General features: G+C 39.6%; 2 protein-coding genes across 5 annotated transcripts in view; both read left to right on the forward strand.

The window, feature by feature from the left end:
- Positions 1–15292, forward strand: part of LOC131257720 (uncharacterized) — a 38794-nt gene extending 23502 nt beyond the window's left edge. Inside the window, exons 1-3 of one of the 3 annotated variants that reach the window (XM_058258539.1) lie at positions 10199–10486; positions 10698–10788; positions 14062–15292. In XM_058258539.1, the coding sequence (XP_058114522.1) occupies positions 10726–10788; positions 14062–15171 (1173 nt within the window). In that variant the 5' untranslated portion in view covers positions 10199–10486; positions 10698–10725 and the 3' untranslated portion in view covers positions 15172–15292. Of the gene's footprint in view, positions 1–10198; positions 10487–10689; positions 10789–14061 lie in introns of those variants that run through there. The other 2 variants (XM_058258538.1, XM_058258540.1) reach the window with 2 other exon arrangements.
- LOC131257717 (putative disease resistance protein At1g50180) overlaps positions 1–15807 on the forward strand; it is a 103918-nt gene that overhangs the window by 6554 nt on the left and 81557 nt on the right. The window lies entirely within an intron of this gene.

A 15807-nucleotide genomic window follows, 5' to 3' on the forward strand; every position in this document is an offset into this window, starting at 1 on the left:
TCTATCATGCAAGGCCATCTTTGATTGTCCTCCTCTCTCTCTCTCTCACCATCTGAGCAAAGCCATTGATAATAATTATACTAGAAAAGGCCATGGATCTAAACCTTCCTTCAGGTAGGGTACAACTTGACTGCCTATCCATCTCAAAAGTTGACTTTTAGGGTATTGGTGAGAGAAACTCCTCTTGGACAACAACTTACATCAATAACCCACTTAGGTTTTAGCAAAATTTTAAATAAAAATTGATTATCACCCTAAAAAAACTACGATAAATTGGAGCTCCCATGTGTACGACGGCCCATGTGGTGAGCCTCCCTACTAATCCCCCATGTGCCAAAAAGTCCCCAATCTTGAAAGATCCCATAAGATGGAATGTTTAGCCTTTTCTTCATTGAAAATTTGGAGTGTGTTTCTTATGGGCCAGGACTTCTCCAATTTTTGGGGGATTATTTTTTTTTTGGTGGTATGTGGACACTTCCTGATTAGAGCCATCAGATCTACAGCTTGAACAACCAAATAACAAAGCTTGAGCCAAGAACATAGTATACTACCTCTTCCTATCACTCTCCACAACATTTCTAATCCACCATTTAGTGGCTGGTCTTTTGGTCCTAGCTATATAAGTATGAAAGGCCTAGATCTAACGGTGTGTGAGAAAGAAAAAACTCAGGCCCAAGCAAGTCCTTTTAGCTCCCCTTGTCGTGATATGATTGACAATACATGTTAAGAAGAATGCATGGGTTTAAAACTTGGACAAATCTGATATGACTAAGACTCAGGATTCACCCATTCGGTCGATTCTGCTTGGAAAGTCAATCCAAGTCGTTATATTAGATAACATTCATGCAGTGCCGGCCTGATGGGCGGCTTGGATCTCTTACATGTGTTGGATGCATGTGTACATATAGTAGACATCTGCAACCTTTTATGCATTTTGATTTAATTAGGAAATGGAAAAACAATGTAGTAAAGCACCACCAAATGTTTATTGTGGGATTTTTTCTAACTGTTTTCATCCTGGGCATGTTTGGATAAATGGAATCTATGTAGAAATGGAAATCTTTTTCCAGTGATAGGACGGTATGTCCGGATACATGATTTCAAAGCCTTAATTATTACTCTTATCCATGGTTAAAATCCTTAGGAAATAAGATACAAGATGACTATTAAGTAATGAATATGAAAATTTTATTTTATATCCAAACAAATTCATATTTTTTGAAATCCTATTTTCTAGGGTAACGGTGAAGTTATCATTTGCGTGGCATTACATGATCCGCATAATCCAAATATAATTCATCACATGGATCCCCAATTTCAATATAGATCATCATCGTATGGGATCACTTTGATGTCCACCATATATAATGTGGGTATCACAATGGTTGTGGACTGTCCATCATGTGGGGCTCACTTATGTGGACAGTGCACCAGGTGAGTCATATTTTGATGTGGGTCATCCATCATGTGGGACTCACCTTTGATATGAACATGCATTATATGGGTCCACCTTGATGTGGACCATTCCTCATGTGGGGGCCAACCTTCAATATGGACAGCTGGTTCATCATGTGGGCTCACTTTTAATGTCAACCTTCCATCATGTGGTCCCACCTTTAATGTCCACCATCCATCATATAGGTCCCACCTTTAATGTGAACTGTCCGTCATGTGGGGCCCACTTAATGTTAACCGATTATTATGTGGGGCATACTTTGGTGTGGGCCATGCGAGCCTATCTTAATGTGTACTTTCATCGTTCGGGACCCATCTTAATGTGTACTTTCATCGTGTGGGACCCACATCGATGTACGTATTGTATATCCACGCCGCCCATCCGTTTTTCCAGCTCATTGTAGAGCATGATTTAAAAAATGAAGCAGACCAAGTTTCAGATGGACCACCACAGGATACAGTAATTATTGACCATTAAAAATATTTTAGGGGCCACAAAAGTTTTGGATAAAGCTGATATTTGTTTTTTTTTTGTTTTTTTTCCTTTCATTTATGTCTGTTTAACATTATCAACAGGTTGGATGGTCAACCAGCATTGGGCCTAAGAATTTTTTAATGTTAAGATTTTAACGACCATTTTTTCTGAGGTGTGGTCCACTTGAAACTTGTATCTGCTTCATGTTTTGAATCATGCAATAAAATGAGCTGGAAAAACAGATGTACGGCGTGGATATACAATACATCCATCGATGTGGGCTTGACGGTCAGGACCGCACCCACATCCTAGTTACGGGTTCGCAGCCAGGTCGCGCTCTAATAAACTAATACAGATAATACATTAACCTTGCGGCGTTATGTCGTCACGTTTGACTCATTCCAACCGTTGATATTCACTTCCGACGGTCAGGATTAATCGGGCACGCGCTGCGGCTCTTATATTGTCCAGCAATCATACAACTGCATTTCACGACATTTCGCCTTTTCCGCCGTCCCCGGTCTATTAAATGATACATTACAGCGAACCCTACTTTCGGCGAAAATATCAGAACTACCACTGCCTATCGGAAACAGAGGTTCTTTGATACGCAGGTTGCATGTGAAGCTTGATACGCAGCCACTCAGAAATTTTCCACGTGGCATATATTAGATCAAATAAACCCGTTATATTGTGCATCCACTTTCTCAAAGTCGAATACTAATATTAATTTCGTTTAAAAATCTTAATCTCTGATTCAGGGACACTTGTTTGTAAAAGTAGCACCGTTGAACATTTCATTTAACTGTCCAACAAATATCCAATAATCAGATATTAAGATAATTAAATGAGCTTAATTTTGATTCATGATACATAGGTGCTTACTACCATAATTTTGACGGTTTGATTTTACTATTTGCATGCCCCATATGCAATTTCTAAGTGCCTGTGTATCATCCATCACCCTCCATCAGAGTATCACTCTGACCTGGGAAATTTCCTACTGTACGACCCATCTATGCCCATTTCCAAAAATAAACCCACTTATTTTGAGCTCCCAAGAATAAGCCCCAACTGTACGGCCCATTTCTCATTTCGAAAATGCCCCTGCTTTTACAGCTACTAGAACACTGAAAGCTTGGGCACCATTTGGCTACATATTACAACCGTAGCCATAACCGTAGCTATAACCATAGCAGTAACTTGCCAATTGCAAAAGGGTGGACAGCGAGTCGAGATCGACCGGGTCAGTGGGACAGTGAGTCAGGGTTAATTGGGTTTTGACCCGGTCGACCCCAACTCACTGTCCCACATTTTTGTATTTTTTTTTTTACAAGGAGAACTTTTTCTCACCTACATTTTTTTCTAATACATATTTATATAAATATGTATATATAAGCATATAAAATTCTTTCTCTCTTTTTATTCATTTTTTTCTTTATTCATTTAATAAACATATCTATTAAATCAGAATGAGTTACTTGACGAACCATATAGGATTTTAGGGTAGGAGATGCTACTTTAGCTAACCAACATACTTATTTTCCAAGATTCCATCAGGTCGATGGTCGAAAATCCATTTCATTCACTTTGCGGTCAATTTCAATCAGTTCATTTCACGGTCAATTCCATGCATTTCATGGTATATTCCTTTCACTTTCACGATTAATTCACTTCATTCCCAGTCAATTCTATGCATTTCACGGTCAATTCCATGCATTTAACGGCCTATTTACTTTACTTCACGGTCAATTCCCTTTACTTCACGGTCAATTCAATGCACTTCATGGTCAATTCCCTTCACTTCACGGTCATTTCCATACACTTCATAGTCAATTCCCTTCACTTCACGGAATTGGACATGAAATGCATGGAAATGACCATGCAGTTAAGCGAATTGACCATGAAATGCATGGAAATGACTATGAAGTTAAAGGATTTGACCGTGAAGTGCATCGAAATGGCCGTGAATCTAAACGGAATCGCTAGAAATGACCGTGAAATTCATGGAAATAACTGTGAAGTGAAGCGAAATGACCGTGAAATGCATGAAAATGGTCGTGAAGTGAAGGGAATTGACCGTAAAGTGCATGGAAATGACCGTGAACCTAAACGGAATCGCTGAAATTGACCATAACATGCATAGAAATGACCGTGAAGTAAAGCGAAATGACCATGAAATGCATGGAAATGACTGTGAAGTGAAGCAAAATGACCGTGAAATGCATGGAAATGACTGTGAAGTGAAGGGAAACGACCGTGAAGTGCATGGAAATGACTGTGAATCTAAACGGAATTGCCGGAATTAATAATGAAATGCATGAAAATGACTGTGAAGTGAAGTGAATTGAACGTGAAATGCGTGGAAATGACCGTGAAGTGAAGGGAATTGACCGTGAAGTACATGGAAATGACTGTGAATCTATAAATGGAATCGCCGGAATTGACCGTGAAATGCATGGAAATGACCGTGAAGTTAAGCAAATTGACCGTGAAATGCATGGAAATGACCGTGAAGTGAAGGGATTTGACCGTGAAGTGCATCGAAATGACCGTGAATCTAAATGGAATCGTCGGAATTGACTATGAAATGCATGGAAATGACCGTGAAGTGAAGCGAAGTGACCGTGAAATGCATGGAAATGGCCGTGAAGTGAAGGGAATTGACCATGACGTGCATGAAAATAACCGTGAATCTAAACGCCGGAATCTATAAATGGAATCGTCGAAATTGACTGTGAAAATGACTGTGAAGTGAATGGAATTGACCGTGAAGCACATGGAAATGGCCGCGAATCTAAACGGAATCACCGGAATTGACTGTGAAATGCATGAAAATGACCGTGAAGTAAAGCAAATTGAACGTGAAATGCGTGGAAATGACCGTGAAGTGAAGGGAATTGACCGTGAAGCGCATGGAAATGACTGTGAATCTAAACAAAATCGCCGGAATTGACAGTGAAATGTATGGAAATGACCGTGAAGTTAAGCGAATTAACCGTGAAATGCATGAAAATGACCGTGAAGTGAAGAAATTTGACCATGAAGTGCATCGAAATGATTGTGAATCTAAACGAAATCGTCGAAATTGACCATGAAATGCATGGAAATGACCGTGAAGTGAAGGGATTTGACTGTGAAGTGCATGGAAATAATCGTGAATCAAACAGAATTGCCAGAATTGACCGTGAAATTCATGAATTTAAACGGAATCGCCGGAATTTTCATGCATTTCACAATCAATTCCGGCGATTCCGTTTACATTCACGGTCATTTTCATGCACTTAACTGTCAATTCCCTTAACATCACGATCATTTCCACGCATTTCACGATCATTTCCATGCATTTCACGGTCATTTTCAGCGATTCCGTTTAGATTCACGGTCATTTTAATGCACTTCACAGTCAAATTCCTTCACTTCACGGTCATTTTCATGCATTTCATGTTCAATTTGCTTCACTTCACGGTCATTTTCATGCATTTCACGGTCAATTTCGACGATTCCGTTTAGATTCACGGTCATTTCCATGCACTTACGGTCAATTCCCTTCACTTCACAGTCATTTCCACACATTTCACGTTCAATTCGCTTCACTTCATGGTTATTTTTATGCATTTCATTGTCAATTCTGGCGATTCCGTTTAAATTCATGGTCATTTCCATGCACTTCATGGTCAATTCCCTTCACTTCACGACCATTTCCATGCATTTCATGGTCATTTTGCTTCACTTCACGGTCATTTCCATGCATTTCACGGTCAATTCCGGCGATTCCGTTTAGAGTCACGGTCATTTCGATGCACTTCACGGTCAATTCCCTTCACTTCACGGTCATTTCTTGCACTTCACGATCAATTCTCTTCACTTCACGGTCATTTCCACACATTTCACGGTCAATTCGTTTCACTTCACGGTCATTTTCATGCATTTCACGGTCATTTCCGGCGATTTCGTTTTGATTCATGGTCATTTTGATGCACTTTACGATCAATTCCCTTCACTTCACGGTCATTTCCATGCATTTCACGGTCATTTCACTTCACTTCACGGTCATTTTCATGCATTTCATGGTCAATTTCTGCGATTCCATTTAGATTCACGGTCATTTCGATGCACTTCACGGTCAATTCCCTTCACTTCACGGTCATTTCCATGCATTTCACGGTCAATTCGCTTCACTTCATGGTCATTTCCATGCATTTCACGGTCAATTCCAGAGATTCCGTTTAGATTCATGGTCATTTCCATGCATTTCTCGTTCACTTCCCTTAACTTCACAGTCATTTCCATGCATTTCACGGTCATTTCCATGCAATTCATGGTCGCCGTGAAGTGCATGGAACTGACCATGAATTGAAGGGAATTAACTGTGAAGTGCATGGAAATGACCATGAATCTAAATTGAATCGTTGGAAATGACCATGAAATGCATGGAAATGACTTTGAAGTGAACCGAATTGGCCATGAAATGCATGGAAATGATTGTGAAGTGAAGCGGAATCACCGATATTGATCGTGAAATACATGGAATTGACCATGAAATGAAGGGAATTGACCGTGAAATGCATGGAATTGGCCGTGAAGTAAAGGGAATTGACCGTGAAATGCATGGAATTACTCGTGAAGTGAAGGAAATTGACCATGAAATGCATGGAATTGGCCGTGAAGTGATGGGGAATCACCGGGATTGACCGTGAAATGCATGGAACTGACCGTGAAGTTGAGGTAATTCACTGAAATTCACCGCGAAATGCATAGAATTGATTGCGAAGTTAATGAAATTTACCGCGAACTGATTGAAATCGACCACGAAGTGAATAAAATGAATGAAATTGACCGCGAAGTGAATAAAATAGATTTTTAACCATCGACCAGATGGAATCTTGAAAAATAACTACATTGGTTGGCTAAATTAGCTTCTCCTACCCCAAAATCATATGTGATAGGTTAAGTAACTCATTCTAGTTGACCCGGTTGACCAGGTCCCAACCCTCGTCGACCCCAACTCACTGACTATTTTTTTTTCCTTTCCTGTTGTAATCCTCATTGCTTTTTGTGGGTCCCATTATGAGGTATGTGTTATATCCAACCGTCCATCTATTTGGAGAACTCATATTAAGGCTTGGGACGAAAAATAAGATAGATCTAGCTATCAAGTGGACCACACTGTAAAAGGCAGCGGAGGATTGGACGTCTACCATTGAAACCCTTTTAGGGGTCAAGAAGTTTTGGATCATTATGAAATTTGTTTTTCCCCTTCATCCAGGTCTTTGTGACCTTATGAATGGATTGGATGAAAAATAAATGTTATGGTGAGCCGTACAAAATTTTTAACGGTAAAAATCAATTTTCCCGCTGCTCTATGTGGTGTGGTCCAGTTGATCTTTGGATATGATTTTTTTTCTTTTTAATAATGCTCCGAAATGGTCTCAAAATATAGATGAACGTGTGAATATAATAAATACATAACTGTGGGGCCCATGTAACTTTGATATCTTTGGAACCGTTCGTAGAACTCGGAGTTCGAGGAGCGTCAGCTCTGGTCTTCGAGCACCTGCTTACGGAAAGGAAGCAGGGGCATTTTCGACCCGAGAAATAGGGCCGTACAGCTGGGGCTTATTCTTGGAAGGTAAAAAGCAGGTGGGCTTGAAAAGGTTGATGGGCCATATATGGTCGCGCAGTTGGAAATTACTCCTCTGACCTTGATCCGGGTCGAGTCAACGTCAAACACCGAAAGACGAAAATACCCACACCATACTTGATAATGACGGACAAAACACTTTTGGAACTCTTTTGAGTTGAGGTGAACCATCCGACGTCCATTTTACATCGTGTACACATGTCAGGGCTCAGGATTTTTTTTCCCGGTGGGCCGCATAGATAGATCATATCCAAAAATGGAACCGTACTTTCAGAGGATCTTGATCATCTGATTGGATGATTTGTGAGAATTACAAAGGAAAAAAAGGTCATCTATATGGTGGTTATACTTATTGGGTAAAACGCATATGAACGGTCCAGATATCTTAAATGCATCTACAGCTCACATGAGGGTTTTAGGCATCTCATTTAAAAAAGTCAAGCCGTCTGGATCAAAAGGAGGGACGCGGATTGCGTCCTACCCCCGCCGGACGGTAATCCGTCCGGGCAGGGCTCTGTGGGGGTCCACCGTGATGTAAGTGTTTTATCCATGCCCTCGATCGCTTTTCTCATGTCATTTTGATTGAAGCAGGTCCACCAGAGGAAGCTGCAGTGATGTTTTTTTTTTATTCCTCCAACCTATTAATAAAGTCACGTAGACATGGATGAAGTATATATATATATATATATATATATATATATATATATATATATATTAGCTTGATCCGAAACTTCTCCAGCTCCCAAGAAGTTTTTAATGGTGGAAATTAAATCCTCATTTTGTGGTCCATTTAAACCCTATATCTTGCTCCATGTTTAGCTCATGCCTAAAAATGATACGAGAAAAGCGATTAACGGCTTGGATAAAATACTTACGTCTGGTGGGCCCCACAGAGCCCTGCCCTGGCCGGACGGATTATCATCCGGGCGGGGTAGGACGCAATCCGCGTCCGAGCAATAGGCAGGCATGCGGCTAAAAAGAGATCCGGGAAAGTTTTTCTAAGCCGTCAAATTATTTTCTGATATTGTGGTTTATCTGACTACTTTAAACGATCTGATTTCTAGGACAAGAGATCTACATTATGGGATGGACATGATGAACGGGTTTGATACCATGCCCATGTGCCGCGCTGGCATACATAGTGGCGTGTACATAACTTTCTTTAACACGTGTGCGGTCTTAGCAAAGCTCTTTGCGGATAGATTCAAGAGAAACAGCACCGGAATTTATAGTGTTCGTACTTGCATTAGAATACCCATTCAGCTAGACTGTTCATCAGGGGCAAAGCTCATTTCTTGGGCTACCATACAAACATCACAACGATCTAAAAATCTCAACCATCTATCAATAGAATATATTATTGACGGTCAAGATCATTTACACAAAATAATGCTAACATGTCGCTTGCATATAAAGAATCACTTTTATAAGGCGATCCTAAACATCTCATCCATGCCCCATGAAAGGAATGGCTACAAAAATAATGCCAAGTCAAGGATGGATTGGATCATCCGTTCAGTCTGATTTTCACCTTGTAGCTCATCAAATGTCTTCTAGAATTAATGAACGGTTCAGATCAATCAATTGGATTGTCCAAATGACACAAAAAAATAAAATAAAAAACAAAACTACAGTCTACAGGAATGAGAGGGTAAATACAAAAAGTACGTTTTGCTTACTAATCGCTATCACGTGAAATTCGCGCAATCTTCCTTTTGGCAATGCCACATACAGCCAGGGGTATTTTGGTCATACCAAAATGTCACATACAACGGCAGCGTGTAAACTTTCAATACAACCATTTCTTCCCCACCAACGTGCCACATGTGTATCATATCCGATCCGTTCAAAAAGTTGGCCAGACCATGAAGATTACCTCCTATGAAAATCAATCAGATCCACTCTTCCACCAGGACACAACTTCAAAATCATTGAATAGTCAACATATGAGTCAGTGGCCCACCTGATAAGTAGATTATCCTGAATTTCATACCAATTGATCATCATGTTGTAGCCTACCCTTGCACCGATCTGATATTCTTGAGCGAGCCCAGCGTAGGTCAGCAACGGCCCAAAACAAACAAGCCTAAGCCCAAGCCCACTTTTGTGAAAGATCTGGGCTGTTCATTAAGCATGCTCACATCACACATGATATATGACAAAAATGTCCTTGAAATCCTAATCTTTCTGGGCTGACCTGCTTATGAAACCACTAAAATTTTAGGCCGGGCCGGTACGGACCAAACTTGAAAGCCCGTGGGCCAGACAGGCCCATTTACAATCATGACTTTTGCGCCCTATTAATAATGAAGTCGGATTTAATAGCCCACCCGTCGGATATGCGGGACCCACAAACGGTTTGGTGCGGATGGCTGATGAATTCCAATATTCTTTCATACCATGCATTTTATGGGTCACTGATCATATGGTTAAGATCATCTAATTAGTGTGATTTCTCACTATGGTTGACAATCGAAGGTAGGATCCACCTGATGAACGGTTTAGATCATGGTCAGATGTGCCACGTGTCCAGTTATGTAGGGGCAATAACAAAAGCAGTGGCAACCATGCAATTTTGGTGACAATCAAGGGCATTGTGTAGGTTAGTTGAGTATTTAAGGAATTTCAAACACGGAGTTGTCGGTTTGCCTACCATGAAAGAGAATGAAAGGTTTTAAAAGGAAATTCCTTGCGTGATAGACTCCAATCAAAGCCATCAATAGCTCTCATTTTCTTTTAATTTTGTTTTCATTTATTTATATTTTTGTCTCATCTTTTGATTGAAGAGCAGCCATGTACCTACTTATAAATCAATGAAAGGTGGCGATTTTTTTTTAGGGGATTTTGGAAGGTTGAGATTTAGTGATAGATTCTTCGAGAAGGGCATATGATCAAAAGATTTTATTCGACAGGTATGCTTTTGTTCATTTTTTTCCGTCAATTGAATTCATGGGTCTTATTTTTTCTTTTGGGTGATCTGGGTGACTCTGTTCATGAATGATTGGCAATATGAATTTTTATTTATGTATTTTTTTTTTTTTTCAATTTGGAGATATGTTTGGTTTGAATTGATCGATGAGCTTTTCATTGATTTCAATTCATCGGTTTTTGTTAGTGGAGCAGAAACATGAAAGAGAGGTGGTGATTTTGTATGGAAGATTGGAGGCTGGTAGAATTTGGAGAAAGTTGTGGATTGTTTGACCTCATTCAACAGGTTGGCATCTCTCTCTCTCTCTCTCTCTCTCTCTCTCTCTTATATATATATATATATATATATATATATATATATATATATATAGAACAATTGCTTGAATAGGGTATGTTTCATTTCCCTTTGAATGAATTATTGATTTAAAATTTCCATGAAAGATGTAATAATTCTATTTCAAGGTTGCAAAATTGAGCCCCGGTTACATAGGAAAGCCGAAAGGAAGCGCCCCATGTCAAATTGTCATTTTAAGTCAAACTCCAGTTGATTTATTATTTGGATGCACTTTTATAAATCATATCTCATCTCTAAAAATCATATTGCTAGCCAACCAACAAATGTTTAGAGAACCTAGAAAATCTGTTTTGTGAGAGTTGTGTTTAAATAAACCCTTATTATTATTATTATTATTATTATTATTATTATTTGGACTCTTAGGCATCTCCTCATCAAAAACTAACAGAGACTTGAATCTTGCAGAATAGACAGTCATAACCAATACTATCTTTATAACTCAAGAATGTTTTAGCTTATGCTCTACTTATTCTCTAGATGTACCATGTATGGTTTAATGAGACTACCATGCTACCCTGGTTTGTAGTAAGTTACTTTGGTTGAGCTTTTTCAGTAGCTTGGTGTATTCTTGCAACGAAGGCTGTGTGGGGCCTACAGAGATGTCTGTGGCAAATCCACCTTCTCCATCTGTTTTGAAAAACTATAATTTAACAAGAGTCTAAAAATCAGATCTAAAACTCATGTAAGCCATACCACATGAAATAGTGGGGATTGAATGCTTGGGTGGGAGAAGTTTTGTATCATGATGATATTTGTACCTACTGTTTATTTGAGTGGTGATAACTTTATGAACATGGTTAGGTCCAGGATGGTTTCAATGGTAGAAGTTTCCCGTCCCACTGTTTCGTTTGGTGTGGCCCACCAGTATTTTGGATCTGCCGGATTTTTGGATTCATATTTTATTGTGGTCTTTCAAAATAGATGGGTGGAGTGGATTTGTCACGGATATCCCTGTGGGCCCCACACAGCCCCAGCAAAGGTGTATCTCTATGGGTCCCACACAGCCCCAGGCACTTCCTTAGTCATGAGCACAAAGAGTCCGTTATGTCTTATTTCTAGAGTAATAATTTCTAGCCTTTGCCGGTTGTAACCTAATCAAGTGTTTACTTAGTCCCCAAGAGATCTTAGCAAGCTCAGTTGTTCAAGGCAACTCATCTATACGCCACTAGACGTGCCATCCTGGCAAATGGTTACGAGATCAAAGCCATCCATCAGATGGATCCCACTGTGAAGATGAATTGGCCCAAAAATCAGGCCAGTCCAGCTATGAGGTAGGCCGCACTATGGTGGCAGAAAAACTTGGGATGATGCCTATTTTTGGGTCAGATTATGTATATGGTTAATTCTATGCGATGGACGGCTTACATCATTGTATAGTACACATGTAGTGGCGTATGGATGGGATGCCTTTGTACACGCCCGAGGACTTGGCAAACCTCTTTGAAACCATGTTGTATTTAACATACACATATATCCAATGACTTGGGGTGTGTTTGGTTGCACCAAATTTCAAATTTTGCATCAAATTACACTGGTTAATCATGAAATGTCATGATGTTTGGTGCAACCAAACACACCCTTATTCTCCTGGTTACTTTATTTTTTTTCTTTTTCACTATTTTTTATGGATGTATTAGCAATTTAGGCGGGCTGTCTTCTCAATTTCGAAAATAAATCAAATAATTTTGTATTTTCATGTGTTTGATAACCACCAGATCAAAGCCACACAAATGATGGTTCTTGTTTTTATTGTTTTATTTTTCGACAGTGGTGTGTGCCATAACGGCAAGGAAACAATATATCAACGGTCTGGATCATTCAACGATGCAGCACTTTAGGACGATTCACAGGTGGGCCACTGTGAAAATGAATGCCAGACACATCCACATGTTTTTCAATGTCATAATAAATCGTTTCCACTCGCCAACCACTAGACTGCTTTTCATTGGGAAAAGATAAGCAAATACAGCTGTTGTTTCATAAGTAATGATACAGTGATTATTTTTCCAGCAGCATCTGAAATTTTAAAATATCTAGTCGGCCAAAAAGGGAGGAACCATGATGATAGATTGAAATGAAAATCAGACCAATCAACTAATTGATCATATCACAAAATCAAAATTAATGACTCAGTGAGGCCCACCTACTACAACGCACAGGCCTATGAGAACAAGATGGATGGATTGGATTGGACCATCTGACTGCTCGCAGGGTTTGGGCCCACCTACCATAAAGTGATGTAGAGTGGGTCGGAGACACTTTCAAGTCGAAGATGGACCAAAAGACGCACAATCGGAGGCGTTAGTGATCGGGACTGTCAGAACCCTAAAACAAGCATATCTCACAAACTAGAATGAGTTATTCCCGCAGCGTACATGATTTTGGATAGAGAAACTACTTTAGCCACCCAACCCTACTATGCCAATATGCCCGTCGAATTTACGATTTTGGATAGGAGAAGCTACTTTAGCCACCCAACCCTACTATGCCGATATGCCCGTCGAATTTGCAAGATTTTGTTAGATCAATGGTCGAAAATCCTTTTTAATTTCTCTTTTACTATTTATAGTAAGTTATAGTTCGATCATAACTCTTAATCCTTTGAACTTTAATGGCCATGACCAACATGAAAAGGAATAACAAAAATTAGGAGAATATCATGGTTAGGCTAAATTGTACACTTACTATTTTTAGCAAAAAACCATGAAGTCTAATAGAAATCATGACCGTCTATAAATAGTAAGTTTACTATTTATCATAAGGCACAAGTGTTAAGGTGTTTGAGTTGAGTTTGATTCCAAATTTATTCATAGGTTTGGTATCACTATTTAAAGAATTGTAAATTGTTTTTATCATCAATCAATTAATTTTCTAATTTTTTAGAATTTATTTCCATTTTCCTATTTTTCCTCGTGGATTCGATAAATCTTTATCAAGAGTTCATAGAAGCTCCATGAATTTGGAGTAATTATCCCCTTGAGGAAGATAGTAATCGACCTCATCACGTCCATCCTTGCATCATAAAGCACATGCATCGTATAACAGCAAAGGGCACACATGATGAATGGATTAAGAACATGAATGAGCACACATGAGCTCTAAACATCGCATTTGGTTAAGCATAACTTAAAAAGCTTTGTAGTGTATCCAGCCTCAAAATAAATCTCTACCATCTCTAAATTTTTATTGTGTTTTTGTTTACAGCACCACAATCTAACAGTACCAATGGGATGCCTTTCTTCAAAGATCGCGGCCCGGTCAAGGAGCTTTCGAGAAGAGCTGAGCCATAGCTTGCAGAGGAGAATCGAGGGCTTTCCCGCCTTAGAAGATATACTAATCTCCAAGAACAGCGGAGATCAATTCCTCGCTCTTGTTTGCACTGCTAACACGGTAGCCAAGAAATTCCAAAATGGAAATCCCGCGATAGAGTACATTATTGAAGTGGACCTGTCCGACAAGCAAACAGATATTGAAAACATCAACGCCAAAGTATTGATGTGTGACTTAGAAGAAGAAGAAGAACAACAACAACAACAAGAACAAAGAAAAGAGAGACCCATAGCTTCTACAAGCTTTCATGGGCCCCACCAATTGGCTATTGAAGTACAATGTCCAATCCAATGTGACAATACCAAGGCGATCCAAGATAATGGATCCACAATAGATGGTGGAAGTATAATAAGTACTAGAAGCATCCATACCGTTGAAGAATACGATGCGATGGTGGACGCAAGCAATCGATGGTCCCAAATAGGGCAGGACGTCATAGTTCATCATTCCACTGGAAATGTAAATGACCAATGGGTAGGATCTTCAGGAAGCTCTTTTAACCAGTGTTCTACAGTTAAAGAGGATGGCATTGAGGGCAACAGGAAAGAACCGTCTACAATTGATAATCACAAGCCTGATCATGCCGAGGCTGTTATCGCCACCGTTGAAGATGGGAATTTCACAAATGAAAAGGGCTTTCGGAGGAAGTCGAAGGCGAAAGAGCTGGCCACACTCAGCATTCCAACAACCGTTGATTTTCCGGCCCCTGGAAGTTTTGGAGATTGGAACGAACTGACGACCTCGTTCTCCAACGGCGACTATGACACAACCAAATTCGGTAATTTTTGCATAGCGAATCTGGTATACTGTAGTGGAGAGTGTTATGTATTCGATCCGGAAATGTTGGCTTCCTTTGAAGAAGACATGAAGCAGCTGACAGAAGAGGAGGAAAGCATACTTCAACAGATTGTAGAGAGTCTGGAGGAAGAGAGTATTGAAGAGGAGGAAAATAAGGAATTCATTCCAGACCAAATACAGGTGTAGAATGGGAAATTGACATTGAGAATTTAGGTGGAAGTTGAAAAATAGGAGGGGAAATATGGGAATACATCTCAATCATATAGAATACTTTTAGGGGGCGTTTGGTTTGGCGGTATTAAATGGTATTAGGTCGGATAGAATTACATTTGGTCTCATAAAAATTCCATCCAACATTTGGGGAGGATGAGAAAGGTTGGGATTAGGTGGGATGGAATTGCGTTTGGTACTATGTAATTGCATTTGTTCCTATGTAGGATTTTTGTGGATTTTGAAATCCACTACACATGTGGGCCCCACATTTATGCATAAATTTCTTCCCAGTCACTTTCAAATTATGTTGTCTGAATGATTGGTTGTGAGTCACCTATACCGAATTTCTGGTGAATGTGCCTTTTAATGCCCGTCCTATCCGTATCAAATGGTTGTCATGTAAGTGATTAGGTTGGGGGCCACCAATGGCAAGTGGTGATGGCCACATGTGACAACTGTTTGATCAAGGCCATTGGTGAGTTTGCATAAATGAGTGAGAGAGACTTTATACTCTGATAGTATGTGATGGATGATATGAATGCACTTAGAAATTACCGAGAGATTTGTATATTTGGAATACATGCAATTAATTAAAATTAAACCGTCTAA

Source organism: Magnolia sinica, chromosome 10 (genome assembly GCF_029962835.1).
Source record: "Magnolia sinica isolate HGM2019 chromosome 10, MsV1, whole genome shotgun sequence".
Lineage (NCBI taxonomy): Eukaryota > Viridiplantae > Streptophyta > Magnoliopsida > Magnoliales > Magnoliaceae > Magnolia > Magnolia sinica.